The following is a 22,392-nucleotide window of genomic DNA, read 5'->3' as shown; positions in this document are numbered from 1 at the left end:
TCGCTTTGCCTCTTTCTCTGACTTCCTCAACTCGGTCAGTGCCACAATTTGGAATAAATGCGCCCTCATGAAACGGCAACTATGGGGATGTGCACCAAAAATGCATATTTACTGCTCTCCGTCACAAGTTACTTTAAAATAAATCACTCCACATCTTTCAATTTAAAAAAAAAATACAATTTTGAATGTTATCAACGTAGGTATATTTTCCCCGTTCAACCTTCTATAGTTGTCCTTGATTTACTCAGGATGACAGCATAGAGCCTTCTCATCTGGCAGCCTGCTTCTTCTGTTTAGTCTAACTGCGGTCTAAATGAGTGTCTCTGCTTCTGTTCAGTCAGGCTAACTAGTCTAAATGAGTGTCTCTGCTTCTGTTCAGTCAGGCTAACTAGTCTAAATGAGTGTCTCTGCTTCTGTTCAGTCAGGCTAACTAGTCTAAATGAGTGTCTCTGCTTCTGTTCAGTCAGGCTAACTAGTCTAAATGAGTGTCTCTGCTTCTGTTCAGTCAGGCTAACTAGTCTAAATGAGTGTCTCTGCTTCTGTTCAGTCAGGCTAACTAGTCTAAATGAGTGTCTCTGCTTCTGTTCAGTCAGGCTAACTAGTCTAAATGAGTGTCTCTGCTTCTGTTCAGTCAGGCTAACTAGTCTAAATGAGTGTCTCTGCTTCTGTTCAGTCAGGCTAACTAGTCTAAATGAGTGTCTCTGCTTCTGTTCAGTCAGGCTAACTAGTCTAAATGAGTGTCTCTGCTTCTGTTCAGTCAGGCTAACTAGTCTAAATGAGTGTCTCTGCTTCTGTTCAGTCAGTCTAACTGCGGTCTAAATGAGTGTCTCTGCTTCTGTTCAGTCAGGCTAACTAGTCTAAATGAGTGTCTCTGCTTCTGTTCAGTCAGTCTAACTGCAGTCTAAATGAGTGTCTCTGCTTCTGTTCAGTCAGTCTATCTGCAGTCTAAATGATTGTCTGTAGATCTACATAAACCTTGTGGGAAAATAAGTGAGATTAAAAAGTGTTAGAGTTAGGAAACTGCTGATATGAGTTCCACTTTGAAAAACCATATGAACAATGGGTTAAGAGATATAGTTATCTTGATCTTTTAAATATTTGTGAAATATGGTGAAATTCTTTTGACCCATTAAATGAATACAATCACAGAACGCAAAGAGTATAAATATATTGTTTTTAATATTCAATAATATAGGTCGCATAGAACAACTACATGTTGCTCAATCCATTAAAGCACAAAAGTGTTACGCAATCCAACAGAGAAAATGACCTGTGAATAAATACAGAAAAATACAGTACAAGGATATGCTTTTTAACTCAGATCTCTATTCAAAGAGAGACCAGGTACATTGTTCCATATTTCTTGCCCCAAAAAGCCCAAAGCCATAACACTACAACAGGATTTCAGCCTGCTGATGCAGGTTGTCTGGTTGGCCTCGGGCTAGAAACATTTACTGTAACCAAGAGGGGAATACAGAGACGAGAGACAATGTGTTTTGAAAGACAGGAGGAGTAACCAACAAGTTCAGCTTTGTCCACAAAACACATGGAGGACTTAAGAAAATAGAAAATACTATCATTACAACTCAAACAAAATTCCCATTAAAAAAAAAACTTAAAAAAAATTGACAAATGACCTAATTAGTTAGGAATGTGATGGCCCACTGGAGCTGCTGGGGCCTGTGGACCTCTGGGCTGCTGGGGCCTCTCCATGGCTTGCCTGGACAGTATAGGAGGACCTTAGAGGACTGGGACAGAGATGAAGAGAGCCTTGGGTCAAGTCTGCATACAGCCATACAATTCCCAAGGACTGGGGCAGGGCAGCGATGCTGGTGTCTCAGTAACAGATCTGAAAAAGTGGAAGGAGAGAAAGATTTGTCAGACTTGATTATAGTCTTCTATCAAATGCAAATCTGCAAGACGGACATGTCTTGTTTCCTTGCGCATAATTATAAGAGGACATATTGCTTGAGGGTATAGAGCAAGGATCATCGACTAGATTCAGGCGCGGGCCGATTTTTTTCTTGAGCGGGTGGTCGGGGGCAGAAAGAAAAAATAACTGTGCCACGAGCCTGCCGAGAGGCGCCAGCGGTCTAAGGCACTGCAGTGCTTGAGGCGTCTCTACAGATCCGGGTTAGATCCCGGGCTGTGTCGCAGCCGACCAGGACTGGGAGACCCATGAGGCGACACACAATTGGCCCAGCGTCGTCCGGGTAAGGGGAGGGTTTGGCCGGCCGGGATTTCCTTCTCCCAACGCACTCTAGCTACTCCTGTGGCGGGCCGGGCGCATGCACGCTGACACGGTCGCCAGTTGTACGCTGTTTCCTCCGACACATTGGTGCGCCTGGCTTCCGGGTTAAGCAAGCAGTGTTTCAAGAAGCAGTGCGGCTCGGCAGGGTCGGGTTTCGGAGGACGCATGGCTCTCGACCTTCACCTCTCCAGAGTCCGTATGGGAGTTGCAGTGATGGGACAGGACTGTAACTACCAATTGGATATCATGAAATTGGGGAGAAAAACGGGTAAAAAGTAACAAACCAAAAAAAAAAAACAACCGCACCGCAAGAAACCCGAAAATAATATATTTGACTAAAACATAATCATTTCAAACCTTGCATACATTTGTATACAATCACAGAAAGTATCTCTATTATGCGTGGAAACACATTTCCAAAGTTAAAATCACTTGGAGCTGATTTGCTGTTGTTTTTACAGTCTTTTATATAGAACAATAAAATAAAATAAACATTTAAAAATGTTTTTTTCCTGCTCAGAAAACTTGGGAGGGCCAAATCAAATCAAATGCGGGCTAAATTTGGGGAACCCTGATATAGAGTATGAGATGGGAGCGATTACACTGACACGGTAGCTGAGTCATGTGGGGTAAGGTGCAGGCTCCTCATTTCATGGGTCTTGTTCAATAGGTACCAAGCGGAAGAAAATGTACTTATACAGGGAGGGACTACATAGACTTGTCCAATAAGAAACTCATTATTTTCAGTTGCAAATCGCTTTAAAGCGACCCTGAACATGGCCACTGATGAGCAGACAGAGCGGTACTCACGGGTCACAGATGCACAGCCTCAGTCCTCTGAAGCAGAACTCCCTTTGACTGGATCCTTCACCCTCATCTGAAAGACACACGCACGCACACACACAGACACGTCAATAAGTAGGATATCTAGGACAACAACAAAGCATTTAGCAAATTTCCGTAACCTAATGACAAAACTGATAAGACAGTAGTACATCTCATTCGGAGTTAATTAATGCCAAAGACCAAACAAATGTACATTACCTCGTCTAGCTCTTTTTGGGTCTCCTCTTCAATACGTCGAATGTCCTCCATCGTCAGTCCGATCCATTTATCAATCAAACAGAACAGCTGTCTGTGAAACTTTGTAAACAATCGCTTCTCTTGCTGGAAATCAAAGAGGGGAAGACATTTAAAAAATAATTACAAGGAACAAATACTATTAATATCAGCATTTATTATGTGCAACTTGGAGTAACATTTCTATGGCAAATCACTGTCTGGCCACTAAAGGACAGAAAACACCTTGTCTTTACTGTAAACGTGTCTTTAGTCACACCCATAGAGACCGCACAGCTTCGGATATCTTATTTCTCAGCCAAATGAGTCTACTAGTTTCTTCTTCACGGTTTCAGGGCAGAGTCATTTTTTGCATGTACAGTGGTTGATATGAAGGCACCATAACAGAATATGATGCAAATACTGGAATAATTGACGAGTCTCTTTCTCTTACTGCACCTTCTGAATGAAGTTCTCAATTTTGTTCTGGACCCCCCACCATTTGAAGTTGACTGTGACTAACTTATAGGCGCACATGTGAGGAGAGTTTGTGTTGCTGGGAAGCTCTTTCTGCAGAGGTAAAGACAAAGTTATTACACCCTCAGACAGAGGCAGAATAGTTCATAACACACATAACGATGGAGCTTCAGAACCAGAATGGATACAGCCAGAGCCATACAGTATATTAAGAGTGCCACGGACAGATTTTAGAACAGACGCCATGTTGGCGCCTTTATTTTCGAAATTTGGGTGATATAACAATACGAGAGCACCTCCGACAATTCCCCATGAAATGACCCGCTGTAAACAAACAAAACAGATCAGCGAATTTTACTGACGTTTTTACTGAATAGCATTCGGGACAATGCGTATCCAAGTTGGTACTGTGTTGTGGTGTCAACAAATAGCATATCTGCTTTCACTGGACATCTTTATAGGTTTGGAAAACTATCAGAAATAAACAGCACAATGCGGAAGCATCAATTAACACTTAGCAACTACTATGGAGGTGAAATTGTCTCTCTCGGAATGTTCAGACAAACACCGCACTGGCCCAACTCTCTAAATATACTGTATGACTCATGATACAGCTCCTTGTGAAATTAGCTGATGTGAAAAATATGACAACAATGTTGCAATATTGGTTTGGTAGTACCTTCCAGTTAGGCCCCAGGGGGCCCCTGCCTGTTTTCTCTGACTTGAATATGGCAGGATCTTCTTCTGGCTTATAGTCCTGTGTGGAGCAGAGTGAGCAGATGCGTAAGATGCAAAGATGACAGTGTTTTATTTAATTCTGTTCAGGTAACTGGGCCATATTCATTAGGGCACACCGTTGCAAAACGTAGAACATTTTGTAAATAAAAACAATTGTTAAGCCTTACAACAACAAAAATTGTGGCAAAGTTCAAACTTGCCACAAAATGTTGCCAGAAGTTTGCCACTAGTGCTGAAGCAGCGGGAAACCTTTGTCAACAATAATATGTATTGCCAATAGTGGCAAACAGTTCGCCAAAGGTTTTTTTTCTGGCAAACAATTCGCTCAAGATTGTATTTGAATCTGTGGCAAACCCATAGACATTAAGAGAAAACCTGTGGCAACAATAGTTATTGTTGCCATGTCTGGTAAACATTGAGTTCCAAGACCAGTAACAGTTGATGACGACCAGTCAGAGGGAGAAGAAAAATTTGTTGGAAAATGGATACCAAGCCATCTAGCTACCTACCAAAGTTGTTTGGTGAGTGTCTTAACTTATTAAACTTGCTAATAAACTCTTAAATAGTTTAAGCTAATTGATGCCTGGTAAGAAATGTAATGTTTTATGGGATAGAGTGAAACACATTTTGTTGCTAGCTAGCTAGAGCAGATTCAATCTGTCAGCATCACTGACTGGCTAGCTAGCGATGATAGCTATCATATTTTTCACAATTGATGTGATAGCTAGCTAGCTAACTTACATTTTTAGGTGAATACATTTCTGTCTTTTAGCTAATACCAATAACATGCATGTCAATATGCTAGTTTCACTGTTCAGTAGCATGTTAGCTACCACAACAGCTAAGGTGATGAGATGACACATGAGATGACATCAAAGCAAAACTTCACTTTTGGCGATGGATTACTTTAATCTGCTTGAAAATCTATGGCAAGACCTGAAAATGGTTGTCTAGCAATGATAACCAAATTTGGCAGAGCTTGAAGAATTTTGAAAATAATAAAAGATGGGAAAATGTTGCACAATCCAGGTGTGGAAAGCTCTTTGAGACTTACCCAGAGAGACACAGCTGTAATCGCAGCCAAAGGTGATTCTAACATGTATTGACTCAGGGGGTTGAATACTTTTCTAATCAAGATATACAATATTAGGGTTGAATTTTTAAAGATTTAACTTTTTATTTTTATTTTACAAAATGTTAGAATTCTTTTTCCACTTTGACAGAGTATTTTTTGTAGATCGTTGACAGAAATGACAGTTAAATCAATTTTAATCCCACTTTGTAACAACAAAATGTGGAAAAAGCCAAGCGGTGTGAATACTTTTTGAAGGCACTGTAGTACATTTAGTATGTTTAGTTCTCTGTGAGAATGAAGTTCATTTAAATGTGTATGTGACTTGGTTTATGTAGATACAACATTGAAATGTTGTTAATACACAAAGTAATCAAAAACCTAATCTAATTTGCATATTCATAATCAGTTTGAAGAAAATTTGCAGCAAATAGTAGAAAGTTCACCACAAGTTTCCCAGAATTGTTTGCCTGACGTTCACAAGTCGCCTGAAAATTTGTTGCAACTAATTTCATTTGAAAATATGAGCTGGCCGCAAATTTGCCAAAGATTTGCCACAACTGTTTGCCAGAAGCCTGCTTTCTCGGTAAGGGAATTTCTATTGGACTTGTCCCTCCCTGTTTGTCGCTTTTTCCCCCTCCATTTACTGCCTTAAGAGTACAACCCTGCTGCATCTGGGTTTAGAAAAGTAAGAGAGTTTAAAGCATGCTTATTACTAATAATAAGTTGTTAGTACATTCTCACGGATCCACCACTGCTCTCACCTTGGCATCCACTTGGGTTTTGTCAGCTATGTCAATGTAGACTACTTCAGTTTTCTTCCATTGCTCTGGGTCTAGTCCGTGTACCTATGCAGGGAATCATTTATAGTAAGTTACCAACTTCAAGAGCTAAGAATGCCTCACTCGTCGTCACTACATAGACCAGGTATAACATGCAGGGTTGTGGCCAATTTAAATCCACTCATTTCAGGAAATAAACTGAAATTGCAACTCTAAATTCAATTTCAAGGGAAATTTAATTGAAACAGAATTGATCCCAACCCTGATAACATAGCACTTTGATACATTGTGTAAATGTTGATTCAGTGTCATGCCCAACAAAGCAGGTCTGAGAACAAAAAAAATGCACACGAGAAGGGTTTCTGTATCCTTTCACAAAGTGAGTGGATGGACACAAATGACGTCAGTGGAATTAAGTGTCTGAAATGACGTCAATGGAAGAGTCAGACAGATACAGTAAAAGAGGAAACGGTCAAATTAAAGGACTAGTGACATCTGCTAACTGAATTAGATGTGCTGGAGGTCCATGGCTGACATGGTATACATTCAGACTCATGACATTAGCTGCTCACTCACATTGTCCTGATCCCCCATGTCGGGCTTGTGCCACGTCTCAATTTTAATCAGAAAATTGTCCTTCATGTATTCATTCTGCGGGAGGAAGGAAGAGCAATAAATAAATACAACATTAGTCTCAAGTGACCAACACATACTGGGTTCAAACACTATTTGAAATCATGTCAAATACTTGATCTGTGCTCGATTGAGCACGCCTGGCTTAATAAATCAATAGAATAGTCCCTAACCTGTAAACCCCACCCATCTGGTAATCTAGGTAGGCTAAAGCAAACATTGAAATGATTTGAAAGATTTCAGACCCAGGTCTAAAACTGAGTCTAATATATGGACTGTTAGTGATTACAACTTAAGGGATACATTAGCTAAGAGCAGTGGTACAAGGAACAACAGCTGAAAGAGGCACATAAGCACACGCATGTGCACATATATCAGTGGTGGAAAAAGTACCCAATTGTCATACTTGAGTAAAAGTAAAGATACCCTAACAGAAAATGGCTCAAATAAAAGTGAAAGTCACCCAGTAAAATACAACTTGAGTAAAAGTCTAAAAGTGTTTGGTTTTAAATACACTTAAGTATCAAAAGTAAATGTAATCGCAAAAACATAATTATCAAAGGTAAAAGTATAAATCAAATTCCTTATATTAAGCAAACCAGGCAGCACCATTTTCATTTTTTCTTTCTTTTTATATTTACTGATAGCCAGGGCACACTCCAACACAGACATCATTTCCAAACAAAGTATATGTGTTTAGTAAGTCCTCCAGATCAGAGGCCGTAGGGATGATCAGGGATGTTCTCTTGATAAATGCGTGAACTGAACCACTTTCCTGTCCTGCTAAGCATTCGAAATGTAACGGGTACTTTTGGGTGTCAGGGGAAATGTATGGAGTAAAAAGTACATTACTTTCTTTAGGAATGTAGTGAAGTAAAAGTTGTCAAAAATATAAATAGTAAAGTAAAAGTATTTTACACCACTGACACACAGGGATGCTGGCGAAACCAGTGTCAGTCTTTCTTTTCTTTCTTTCTTTCACTAGGCAAGTCAGTTAACAACAAATTCTTATTTACAATGACGGCCTACACCGCCCAAACCTGGACGACGCTGGGCCAATTGTGCGCCGCCCTATGGGACTCCCAATCACGTCTGGTTGTGATACAGTCTGGATTTGAACCAGGGTGTCTGTAGTGACGCCTCAAGCACTGAGACGCAGTGCCTTAGACCGCTGCGCCACTCGGGAGCCCCAAGTGTTAAGTCATCCCCATCCGCTTCTCTTCTTTCCTTTTGACAGGCAAGGTTAGCAGCTCCTCTTTCACCATGTTTACAGCTGAATAGTGTGCAAGTAAACAGCAACATACTGTATGTGTAAATGTATAGAAGAAAACAGTACTTACTGTAATAACTGCAACAGGGGAAGAGATGGACATGAGGAGACAGAGAGTAAACAATGTTTAGGGGAACAGATGTTTCCAAAATAATATCTGTTTAAGTTGATGAGGGGAAAAAATGAATTTAATCAATTATAGAGTAAGGCAGTAACGTAACAAAATGTGGAAAAAGTCAAGGGTCTGAATACTTTCTGAAGGCACTGTACACTATTAATACCCTGGCTATTAATTTCTGGCTATAGGTTCAGACATTACAAAGATTCTGATAGCATGTCCTCACAGTGCTGGCTGCTAGCATGTATGCCCGAGTTAATTATTCAACATCTTCTGTCTCTAGAGAAGGGGTAGGTAACAAAGGGCAGGGGACTTACCCGTCCGACAGTAGGGGTAAGCATTCCAGGCCTTCTCGTGGATGTTAAGAGCAGTTGATGGTGCCAGAATGCGCACATAGTTTGGCACTTTACTGCAGAGAGAAAGGAAGATATTATTATGGGGTCGATCCATATGAATTCGATCACTTTTGAACCACATCCACCGCACCCAAACGAACACACCCATTTGAACAAAACTCTCCACATGCTTGCCCATGGTAGAAGTGGTGAGAAAGTGATTTTATGGCCCTAAATGCCAAAACATTCAGGAGATAGAGGTGCTCAAAGTTCACCCTATTTGTATAGCCCACCCTACCATGAGAGATCTGTATCTTCAACACTGAAAAAGATAAACAGTTGAATTTGATGTACACTGAACAAAAATATAAAACGCAACATGTAAGGTGTTGGTCCCAGAAATGTTCCATATGCACAAAAATCTTATTTCTCTAAAAATGTGTGCACAAATGTGTTAATCTCCCTGTTAGCAAGCATCTCTCCTTTGCCAAGATTTTTTTTAAGTAAAAAATATTTAACCTTCATTTAACTAGGCAAGTCAGTTAAGAACAAATTCTTATTCACAATGACGGCCTACCGGCGAACTGCCTTGTTCAGGGGCAGAATGACAGATTTTTACCTTGTCAGCTTGGGGATTCGATCCAGCAACCTTTCGGTTACTGGCCCAACACTCTAACCACTAGGCTCCATCCACCTGACAGGTGTGGCATATCAATAAGCTGATTAAACAGCATGATCATTACACAGGTGCAGCTTGTGCTGGGGACAATAAAAGGCCACTTTAAAATGTGCAGTTTTGTCACACAACACAATGCCACAGATGTCAAGTTTTGAGGGATCATGCAATTGGCACGCTGAATGCAGGAATGTCCGCCAGAGCTGTTGCCAGCAAATTAAATATTAATTTCTCTACCATAAGCTGCCTCCAACATTGTTTTAGAGAATTTGGCAGTACGTCCAACAGGCCACACAACCGCAGACCATATGTAACCACAGCAGCCCAGGACCTCCACATCCGGCTTCTTCACCTGTGGGTCTGAGGGTAGGTGGGGGTAACTCATTCTGATTGGCTGGGCCTGGTTCCGCAGTGGGAGCCCATGGCTGCACCCTTGCCCAGGCATGTGAAATCCATAGATTAGGGCCTAATGAATTTTTTTAAATTTACGAATTTCCTTATATGAACTATAACTCAGTAAAATCTTTGAAATTGTTGCATGTTGCATTTATATTTTTGTTCAGTATAATTTGAAAGCTTTTTTTTTGGTTTTTTAAATATGTTTTTTTATGTACTGTATAAAGGGGCAATCGGCAATTGAAATAAAATGACCACCCCACCAATTTTTCAGGAAACAGCTGAGGGATGGGGCTGGAGAAATGTAACCACTCACAAATTCATAGTTTTATCCATGTGGGTGGTGTGGGTGGGTGGTTGGGAGTAGGTGGGTAGATGGATGAGTAGGTGGGTAGATGGATGAATGGATGGACCAATCGTACCTGTGCAGGTGATATATCTTGTGGGTGTACTGGCCCTTCTCTCCGTCCTTCTCATAGGGTTCATTCTTCAGCACCTCCACCCCTTCTCCTCCACCCGTCTCATTCTTACTGGTCTCAGCCACAGAGTACAGCTGCCCCACTTGGTACTGTGGAGAGGAAGACAGAGGAGTGACCGACAGTTACACACAGACTAAATAATCCCCATTGTTCACCAGTTGCATTAACAGACAGCTGCAACCACTTCAGTGGGTACAAATGTGGGGGAAATTAGTTCACGAACAAGGGGGATTGTATTAACTCAGTTCCCCACATTGCCATCCCTGACCGTTCACTTCTCAGAGCACCTGGACAGGGACAGTTTTCTGTTTACACCGCCGGACGTTCCTTGAGCATTTAGCCCAGACAGACACTGACTTCAGCATAACAGCTTAACAGCATAACAGCATAACAGGACTGTCAGCAAGCATAAGGAACATACTGTAATAGCCCTCTGTGGCAGGTTTTCTTTTCAGATGACAGATTGCCAACTATTCTCTCATTGGCTGCTCGCCAGTGATATGAGGATGTAGAGCTCTGTCGAAGACATTTGGCAGGTAGATTACAGTCTCCAACCCTGCTGTCCCAGCCTAGGCAGCACACCCCATCCATCCACCAGCACAGGCCTTGAGTCACTCAGCAGCAGTCGATGACGTGGAACGAGACCATTGGTTGCTGTGTGCAGCGTGACTACAATACATTTGTGCTGGAACGTGGCCACTGTGTGTCAGGGAGCTAGTGAATCACAGGGAACTGGTGACTCACTTGCTACACATTAACACTACTCAGGAACCAACAGCCAACTGACAATTAAATCACAGACTAGCCTTCCAATTACAGGGCATTAGTGCGCCAGCGGTGGCGTTTTAAGTGCAGCGTGTATGGTTGGTAGTTCGTACCGGGCTGATTTAGACGCTTTCAACAGGTGAAACAGCTCTGTTTGGAGGAAGGGGGGGGGGGGGGGGGGTTGTAAAATCACATCGTCTACCAAATAGAGTTATTTTGGTGGCTCCATCTCATGCAGGAGTGGGTGGTTAGGAATGTGTCAACACGTCTAAAACCAGTTTCACACCTATTGTCCCCCTAAGTGTGTTCCTCAGGCTGGCCAAGGAAGTTTTAAAGGTATGGCCTATTTTATACAGAGAAATTGGCATAGTAGGCAATTTAACCAATCACAGCCCCCCTTTTACTTGTATCATTGCACATCCTGCAAATCATCAGCAGAATCCAACCATTTTGAATCCATTTTCACATGTAAAAGTAGCAGAGATCCCACTCTGGAACTTTGATATGCATCTAGAGTATATTGTGTTCAACAATATATTGAAACATTTGCAAAATCCATAAAGGTTTATTTTCAATAATCATGTTAAGATTCTTCAACATTCCTACTTAATATTCCTACATTTATGTAAGAAATCTGTTATTTAAATCAAAATACTATTCATATTACAAAGCAAGGGGTAAAGCTTCATATGACACCAACTTTTGTTTTGTAGCACCTACAGATTAAACATTATGGAGTCTTAAGAGGCCTGGGTAAGACCAAAATATCACAAATATTCCAACCTCAATTAATTATGCATAAAGATACAATTGTCAAATATATTTCAACAATCCTTCCTCCAAAAGGACCCTTCTATGGAAAAAATTGCGAAAAGCATGGCATTTTTCTGTTCTAATTTCATGAGGAACCACCCGTATGTAAGGTTATGAATGGAATATAGAGTTATGATCCTTGATACGTGATCTTAATTGGGGAAAAACGAGGTAGTGATACCTCTCGAAGAAACTTCTCCCTATGTATGCCCTCTTGATTGCACATTCTTCTGACTCTTACGTAGCAGGGGTAAAATAAACATACTGGACAAGGAGCCGTGCAATGGATTATGGTCATTGTAGTTAATTATCACGTTTTCTGTGGAACATTGGTCTTTTAGAAACTACAACTCCTTACTAAGTCGCACAGTTCGGGCATGATCTGATTTATCTCTAGAGAAACTGCAGCTCTATGTGCGCATTGAGCTCACAGAAAAAAAAACAGAATGAAATAGAATTCAAGTAATTGAACCGACATCAGTCAATTAGTTGTTTAAAAAACAAAAAAATAACCAACATTTCGGTTAATCGAAAGTTTAGCATTCCTTGCTGTCATACCTGCTTACAGGGGTAAGGAAAAGTTCTTCAAACTTTTTTCACATAATAGCAGGAACAGCACCATCTAGTGGTCAGAACCTGGTAATATCAGGATATAGGATGGGCCATAAACCTAACAAGTTAAATGACACATTTCTCTGAACATGGGGGGAAAAAAACATCAACAAATTCACTGAGAATACATTACATAGGATGAAGAAAAAAATACTCAGAGCCGCAGCTCCATACTACCTGTCAGACATTGAGAACTGATACTGGGTTGGGATTGGTGTGGGGTCCGTGGGTGGCTGTTAACCATTTCTCTGGATTCCTCATGGTTTGCTCATTGTTAGAAAAAGGTTTGGCCCAAATCGGATGTCAGGTACTATATTTATTGAATATTATATAAATCCTATAAATTAAATTGGCCAATTTGGGTGCGATCAATTAGCTTAATTTCTCAGAGATTATACTGTATTTCAACAAAATAATGTTGCAGGACTGCTAATCCTATCTGTTTCTAATTACAGAAATGATTCCAGAACAATCGGAGATGGTGGGTGTTCTGGCTTGCTGAAATGACATGGAACGACCCACAACTAATGACTTCAACTGCAAAGCTTCAGTCAGAATACGGTGCTCTGTTATAATTAACATGGCTAATACTTTCTGACAATGTCTGACCTGAGTGTGTGTGGCTGGCTAACCACTGCAACCAATATGCTGCCAATGTGAACATAATGGAAACCATGCCAACTGCCTGCACACACATAATCATCATCATCATCATAAAAAGGCGTGTACAAACAGGAACTTCAAGGATAGAGGAACATAATGCAGACCAACTGCTTGACATAGACTGCCCTGATTCCTCAAGAGCATAGGCATGCTAGGTAATGGGTTGGCCCCATGAATGTTCCCCTGGTGTATACGGCACATTTATAGGGCTAGCTAATGGTTGAGCTCAATTTGACGGTCGCATCAGAAAACGAGAATGTAGCTTAACCAGCTTGATTTGTGACACGAAGCAAAAGTTTAAGACACAAAGAAATGACACTCAGTCAGTACTTACTTCTTCCACAGATACGGGGAGGATGACTCGACTAGAAGAGAGAGAGCGCAACATCACTTTACAACAACACATTTAAAAACCAACTACACCTGCAGCTCATGACTAATGTTATTGCTCATTTAACTTACCACTTGATTTATTAGTTCGACTGACAATTCTCTGGTATGAACTTCAAATAGTAGGCTAATCAAAACACGTTTAGCCTAATAGACGATAAACCAAAAATTAATCGACACCGACCATACTGATCACTTATCGCAGGCATTTTGCTGATATCGTTCATTAAAATAAGTAGCCTGTACTAGAGAAATGTGAAGTTTGAAATAAAATAAGTTTGCTAATATGGGTGACTTTTAATGGGACAATAGATGGCTACAACCATCAAACTAGTAACAGTAGTTTAAAGGATAATAAAATGTGGTGCACATTAATGTTCTATCTATCATTATTGCATCAAGTCAGGCAATTTATTGCGTTATGGATATTTGACCATATTGGCCAGCTCTACCTACCAACTATGAACATTGCAAGCCGGAACATGCTACTGATGCTAGCTGTAATATTGTCATGGAGGAAATTGGAGCCAGATGTAGATCTCTATTGTCAGAAAACAATTAGGTTTGTCTCTATCCTCTGCCAGTATACCAGTATACAATAGGCAATAATCACCACTTGTTCCCAGTCTAAGCACCCCTGAATATTTCATTATAACAGATCTGGGTGTAATGGGAGCCCAGACAGGCACCATAGTAATTATACTGTATTTATACAGGCAGGTTTGGGGCATCAGGATGACATGTTGATATGGCAGTTGTTGACTTCAGTAACCAATGCTTTAGATGACATGGCATGCAAGTGTATACTTGGCATACGAGCGTATAAAGGCACACCCTTGTATGTGTTTTAGTAGGCCTGATGATGCATTATAATGATTATAATTCAAGTTATAGTTACAATGTTAAAGTGGCACTTTGTCAGTTAAGATCATTAAATAGTTTTGGTAAAATGACAATACATTTCCATTTTGGCATAATGTCTTAATTATTATTTTACTTGATGCATTCATTCAATGAGTATGTCCATACAGGGAGGACACAGGCAACAAGCAGTCAGTCAATAGCCCTCTCCATTGACAAACTTGACAATTTACGCAATGACAAAACAGATAATACCAGCTTACACACGTGTTTTTCGAATTCCCGAATAGTAAGTAGGCAATACTAGACTAACAAAGAAACCACTATAAACGAACAGAGCAGGATAATTGTCACGCAATGAATTTTGCCAATGTTTGCCTGTGTATGACAGCACATCCATCGTCCTCCTGCGTAACACGTTTTGACTAAACAGCATATATTTCCAAACATTTTTACTTACAATTCTTTAATGAGCATTTTTGCAGTGTTGTCCGTGTATATGCAGCATTCAGATTCGTAGTTTACTGGTAAAAACTCTAAATCGGACCCTGTATGTTTGACCCGCTGCGCCCCACGGTCTCCGCGGTTTTGCGCTCCGATTTTTCTTTAATTCACTTCCTGACAGACGCTGAAAGGGGCGCGGCGTTCTGGTGGCGACCACACCTCCAGTCAGTAACCCAGTAACCATCCTTATTCTAAACAAAACAGACAAACCTGATACATACACACTATTTATTGTCCATTGTTTGCGCTGATCACACACACATTCTTATTTCTAATGACAGAGGTCAGATTATTTCTTCTTATGCCTGGCCTGTACCACATGCCACAGAGAGGCATGTACTGTAGATAGCCTACTTATGGAAAACTGTAGGCTCTTCAACTGAAATCTACCTAGGTGAAATGTTTTTTTTTTTTAAGTAAAGTGCATTTGGTTTTAAGTTGTTTCACCTGTCACAGTGGTTCAGTTTCACTGAGACCAAATGTTATTCCAGTACTCCTGGTTTCACTCTTCATTCAGGCTTCTTGGCTGTGACAGTTGGTGGAGGGTGAACCCATTAACAACCTGTGTTTACTCGTGTTGGTCTGATGGAACAGGTTAGTAGCAACCCCAGCAAGTCAAACCAGTGGCTCAGCCTTCAATAAGCTAAAGCAAGACTACAGCAACACAAAGAATCCATCCATTCCAGACCTACCTTATTCCACTATCAAGGTCAGGTCAGGAGCAACATGAAACTGTGGATGCTACTATTGTCAACCACCTATGCTAACTTCATCTCGCTGTACGTCAGAGGAGGCTGGTGGGAGGAGCTATAGGAGGACAGGCTCGTATTAATGGCTGGAATGGAATTAAACACATCAAACATATGGAAACCACATTTGACTCCATTCCATTTACCCCTTTTCAACAATTCTAATGAGCCTGTCTTCCTATAGCTCCTCCCACTAGTCTCCACTGCTGTACTTGTGTAACACCCTATTACCATAATGATTTTAGATGAGAGTTGAAAACATGCATTGTTACAGTATTATGCTTTTCACTTGAATGTTAATGTTTACTTGAATTACCCCACAGCTATTAATCCCCAGTGATCAAGCAATTATCAAAAATGCATAAATGTTTTTTTGGGGGGATCACGTTGTTCTTTTTTTAGGTATCACTTCAAGTGTTCTGCAACAGAAACATCCAGTTCTCACTCCAACTCTCTTAGTAGGTGTGTTGACGACACCCAAGACTAAATCGTTTGAATTGGGCAACTGAGATCGGGTGTAGTAGTAAAATGTAATAGCCTGTCCTCTGGTGGAGACTCGAGACTCAGCAGCATTACTTTATAATGAAACACCTCCTTTATCAGTAAAGGCCCTTTTTCTTTTTGGAAAGTTGCCAGCCCTTACAGACATGATTAATGTAATGTTGCCAGCTATTACAGACATGATTAATGTAATGTTGCCAGCCCTTACAGACATGATTAATGTAATGTTGCCAGCCCTTACGGACATGATTAATGTAATGTTGCCAGCCCTTACAGACATGATTAATGTAATGTTGCCAGCCCTTACAGACATGATTAATGTAATGTTGCCAGCCCTTACAGACATGATTAATGTAATGTTGCCAGCCCTTACAGACATGATTAATGTAATGTTGCCAGCTATTACAGACATGATTAATGTAATGTTGCCAGCCCTTACAGACATGATTAATGTAATGTTGCCAGCCATTACAGACATGATTAATGTAATGTTGCCAGCCCTTACGGACATGATTAATGTAATGTTGCCAGCTATTACAGACATGATTAATGTAATGTTGCCAGCCCTTACAGACATGATTAATGTAATGTTGCCAGCTATTACAGACATGATTAATGTAATGTTGCCAGCTATTACAGACATGATTAATGTAATGTTGCCAGCCCTTACAGACATGATTAATGTAATGTTGCCAGCTATTACAGACATGATTAATGTAATGTTGCCAGCCCTTACAGACATGATTAATGTAATGTTGCCAGCCCTTACGGACATGATTAATGTAATGTTGCCAGCCCTTACAGACATGATTAATGTAATGTTGCCAGCCCTTACAGACATGATTAATGTAATGTTGCCAGCCCTTACAGACATGATTAATGTAATGTTGCCAGCCCTTACAGACATGATTAATGTAATGTTGCCAGCCCTTACAGACATGATTAATGTAATGTTGCCAGCTATTACAGACATGATTAATGTAATGTTGCCAGCCCTTACAGACATGATTAATGTAATGTTGCCAGCCCTTACAGACATGATTAATGTAATGTTGCCAGCCCTTACAGACATGATTAATGTAATGTTGCCAGCTATTACAGACATGATTAATGTAATGTTGCCAGCCCTTACAGACATGATTAATGTAATGTTGCCAGCCATTACAGACATGATTAATGTAATGTTGCCAGCCCTTACAGACATGATTAATGTAATGTTGCCAGCCCTTACAGACATGATTAATGTAATGTTGCCAGCTATTACAGACATGATTAATGTAATGTTGCCAGCCCTTACAGACATGATTAATGTAATGTTGCCAGCCATTACAGACATGATTAATGTAATGTTGCCAGCCCTTACGGACATGATTAATGTAATGTTGCCAGCCCTTACAGACATGATTAATGTAATGTTGCCAGCCCTTACGGACATGATTAATGTAATGTTGCCAGCCCTTACAGACATGATTAATGTAATGTTGCCAGCTATTACAGACATGATTAATATAATGTTGCCAGCCCTTACGGACATGATTAATGTAATGTTGCCAGCTATTACAGACATGATTAATGTAATGTTGCCAGCCCTTACAGACATGATTAATGTAATGTTGCCAGCCCTTACGGACATGATGAATGTAATGTTGCCAGCCATTACAGACATGATTAATGTAATGTTGCCAGCTATTACAGACATGATTAATGTAATGTTGCCAGCTATTACAGACATGATTAATGTAATGTTGCCAGCCCTTACGGACATGATTAATGTAATGTTGCCAGCTATTACAGACATGATTAATGTAATGTTGCCAGCCCTTACAGACATGATTAATGTAATGTTGCCAGCCCTTACGGACATGATGAATGTAATGTTGCCAGCCATTACAGACATGATTAATGTAATGTTGCCAGCCATTACAGACATGATTAATGTAATGTTGCCAGCCCTTACGGACATGATTAATGTAATGTTGCCAGCTATTACAGACATGATTAATGTAATGTTGCCAGCCCTTACAGACATGATTAATGTAATGTTGCCAGCCATTACAGACATGATTAATGTAATGTTGCCAGCCCTTACAGACATGATTCATGTAATGTTGCCAGCCATTACAGACATGATTAATGTAATGTTGCCAGCCCTTACAGACATGATTAATGTAATGTTGCCAGCCATTACAGACATGATTAATGTAATGTTGCCAGCCCTTACGGACATGATTAATGTAATGTTGCCAGCCCTTACAGACATGATTAATGTAATGTTGCCAGCCATTACGGACATGATTAATGTAATGTTGCCAGCCATTACGGACATGATTAATGTAATGTTGCCAGCCCTTACGGACATGATTAATGTAATGTTGCCAGCCCTTACGGACATGATTAATGTAATGTTGCCAGCCCTTACGGACATGATTAATGTAATGTTGCCAGCCATTACAGACATGATTAATGTAATGTTGCCAGCCATTACAGACATGATTAATGTAATGTTGCCAGCTATTACAGACATGATTAATGTAATGTTGCCAGCCCTTACGGACATGATTAATGTAATGTTGCCAGCCCTTACAGACATGATTAATGTAATGTTGCCAGCCCTTACGGACATGATTAATGTAATGTTGCCAGCCATTACAGACATGATTCATGTAATGTTGCCAGCCATTACAGACATGATTAATGTAATGTTGCCAGCCATTACGGACATGATTAATGTAATGTTGCCAGCCCTTACAGACATGATTAATGTAATGTTGCCAGCCCTTACGGACATGATTAATGTAATGTTGCCAGCCATTACAGACATGATTAATGTAATGTTGCCAGCCATTACAGACATGATTAATGTAATGTTGCCAGCTATTACAGACATGATTAATGTAATGTTGCCAGCCATTACAGACATGATTAATGTAATGTTGCCAGCTATTACAGACATGATTAATGTAATGTTGCCAGCCCTTACGGACATGATTAATGTAATGTTGCCAGCTATTACAGACATGATTAATGTAATGTTGCCAGCTATTACGGACATTATTAATGTAATGTTGCCAGCCATTACAGACATGATTAATGTAATGTTGCCAGCTATTACAGACATGATTAATGTAATGTTGCCAGCCCTTACAGACATGATTAATGTAATGTTGCCAGCTATTACAGACATGATTAATGTAATGTTGCCAGCCCTTACAGACATGATTAATGTAATGTTGCCAGCCCTTACGGACATGATTAATGTAATGTTGCCAGCCCTTACAGACATGATTAATGTAATGTTGCCAGCCCTTACAGACATGATTAATGTAATGTTGCCAGCCCTTACAGACATGATTAATGTAATGTTGCCAGCCCTTACAGACATGATTAATGTAATGTTGCCAGCCCTTACAGACATGATTAATGTAATGTTGCCAGCTATTACAGACATGATTAATGTAATGTTGCCAGCCCTTACAGACATGATTAATGTAATGTTGCCAGCCCTTACAGACATGATTAATGTAATGTTGCCAGCCCTTACAGACATGATTAATGTAATGTTGCCAGCTATTACAGACATGATTAATGTAATGTTGCCAGCCCTTACAGACATGATTAATGTAATGTTGCCAGCCATTACAGACATGATTAATGTAATGTTGCCAGCCCTTACAGACATGATTAATGTAATGTTGCCAGCCCTTACAGACATGATTAATGTAATGTTGCCAGCTATTACAGACATGATTAATGTAATGTTGCCAGCCCTTACAGACATGATTAATGTAATGTTGCCAGCCATTACAGACATGATTAATGTAATGTTGCCAGCCCTTACGGACATGATTAATGTAATGTTGCCAGCCCTTACAGACATGATTAATGTAATGTTGCCAGCCCTTACGGACATGATTAATGTAATGTTGCCAGCCCTTACAGACATGATTAATGTAATGTTGCCAGCTATTACAGACATGATTAATATAATGTTGCCAGCCCTTACGGACATGATTAATGTAATGTTGCCAGCTATTACAGACATGATTAATGTAATGTTGCCAGCCCTTACAGACATGATTAATGTAATGTTGCCAGCCCTTACGGACATGATGAATGTAATGTTGCCAGCCATTACAGACATGATTAATGTAATGTTGCCAGCTATTACAGACATGATTAATGTAATGTTGCCAGCTATTACAGACATGATTAATGTAATGTTGCCAGCCCTTACGGACATGATTAATGTAATGTTGCCAGCTATTACAGACATGATTAATGTAATGTTGCCAGCCCTTACAGACATGATTAATGTAATGTTGCCAGCCCTTACGGACATGATGAATGTAATGTTGCCAGCCATTACAGACATGATTAATGTAATGTTGCCAGCTATTACAGACATGATTAATGTAATGTTGCCAGCCCTTACGGACATGATTAATGTAATGTTGCCAGCTATTACAGACATGATTAATGTAATGTTGCCAGCCCTTACAGACATGATTAATGTAATGTTGCCAGCCATTACAGACATGATTAATGTAATGTTGCCAGCCCTTACAGACATGATTCATGTAATGTTGCCAGCCATTACAGACATGATTAATGTAATGTTGCCAGCCCTTACAGACATGATTAATGTAATGTTGCCAGCCATTACAGACATGATTAATGTAATGTTGCCAGCCCTTACGGACATGATTAATGTAATGTTGCCAGCCCTTACAGACATGATTAATGTAATGTTGCCAGCCATTACGGACATGATTAATGTAATGTTGCCAGCCATTACGGACATGATTAATGTAATGTTGCCAGCCCTTACGGACATGATTAATGTAATGTTGCCAGCCCTTACAGACATGATTAATGTAATGTTGCCAGCCCTTACGGACATGATTAATGTAATGTTGCCAGCCATTACAGACATGATTAATTTAATGTTGCCAGCCATTACAGACATGATTAATGTAATGTTGCCAGCTATTACAGACATGATTAATGTAATGTTGCCAGCCCTTACGGACATGATTAATGTAATGTTGCCAGCCCTTACAGACATGATTAATGTAATGTTGCCAGCCCTTACGGACATGATTAATGTAATGTTGCCAGCCATTACAGACATGATTAATGTAATGTTGCCAGCCATTACAGACATGATTAATGTAATGTTGCCAGCCATTACGGACATGATTAATGTAATGTTGCCAGCCCTTACAGACATGATTAATGTAATGTTGCCAGCCCTTACGGACATGATTAATGTAATGTTGCCAGCCATTACAGACATGATTAATGTAATGTTGCCAGCCATTACAGACATGATTAATGTAATGTTGCCAGCTATTACAGACATGATTAATGTAATGTTGCCAGCCATTACAGACATGATTAATGTAATGTTGCCAGCTATTACAGACATGATTAATGTAATGTTGCCAGCCCTTACGGACATGATTAATGTAATGTTGCCAGCTATTACAGACATGATTAATGTAATGTTGCCAGCTATTACGGACATTATTAATGTAATGTTGCCAGCCATTACAGACATGATTAATGTAATGTTGCCAGCTATTACAGACATGATTAATGTAATGTTGCCAGCTATTACAGACATGATTAATGTAATGTTGCCAGCCCTTACGGACATGATTAATGTAATGTTGCCAGCCATTACAGACATGATTAATGTAATGTTGCCAGCCCTTACGGACATGATTAATGTAATGTTGCCAGCCGTTACAGACATGATTAATGTAATGTTGCCAGCTATTACAGACATGATTAATGTAATGTTGCCAGCCCTTACGGACATGATTAATGTAATGTTGCCAGCTATTACAGACATGATTAATGTAATGTTGCCAGCCCTTACGGACATGATTAATGTAACATCCTAGAATCACAAACTTTTACAGATGCACAATCGAGAGCATCCTGCTCGGGCTGTATCACTGCCTGGTACGGCAACTGCTCCGCCCACAACCGTAAGGCTTTCCAGAGGGTAGTGAGGTCTGCACAACGCATCACCGGGGGCAAACTACCTGCCCTCCAGGACACCTACACCACCCGATGTCACTTGAAGGCCAAAAACATCATCAAGGACAACAACCACCCAAGCCACTGCCTGTTCACCCCGCTAACATCCAGAAGGCGAGGTCAGTACTGGTGCATCAAAGCTGGAACCGAGAGACTGAAAAACAGCTTCTATCTCAAGGCCATCGGACTGTTAAACAGCC

The 22,392-nt window shown here is 40.2% G+C and overlaps 1 protein-coding gene across 1 annotated transcript; it reads right to left on the bottom strand.

The window, feature by feature from the left end:
• Positions 1-1,160: 1,160 nt before the first annotated feature.
• LOC106580789 (phosphatidylinositol transfer protein alpha isoform) lies at positions 1,161-15,024 on the bottom strand. The gene is made up of 12 exons (XM_014162204.3): positions 14,851-15,024; positions 13,474-13,504; positions 10,230-10,375; positions 8,718-8,809; positions 8,353-8,360; positions 6,956-7,030; positions 6,362-6,445; positions 4,467-4,544; positions 3,770-3,880; positions 3,296-3,418; positions 3,062-3,128; positions 1,161-1,849 (listed from the first exon to the last, which is right to left on the bottom strand). Exons 1-11 carry the CDS (start codon positions 14,865-14,867, stop codon positions 3,081-3,083), a joined length of 813 nt encoding a protein of 270 aa, XP_014017679.1. The 5' UTR covers positions 14,868-15,024; the 3' UTR covers positions 1,161-1,849; positions 3,062-3,080.
• Positions 15,025-22,392: the final 7,368 nt, after the last annotated feature.

Source organism: Salmo salar, chromosome 20 (genome assembly GCF_965601325.2).
Source record: "Salmo salar chromosome 20, fSalSal1, whole genome shotgun sequence".
NCBI classification, from domain to species: domain Eukaryota; kingdom Metazoa; phylum Chordata; class Actinopteri; order Salmoniformes; family Salmonidae; genus Salmo; species Salmo salar.
Note: the sequence above shows the minus strand (reverse complement) of the source record. Positions and strands in the feature narration are given on the sequence as shown.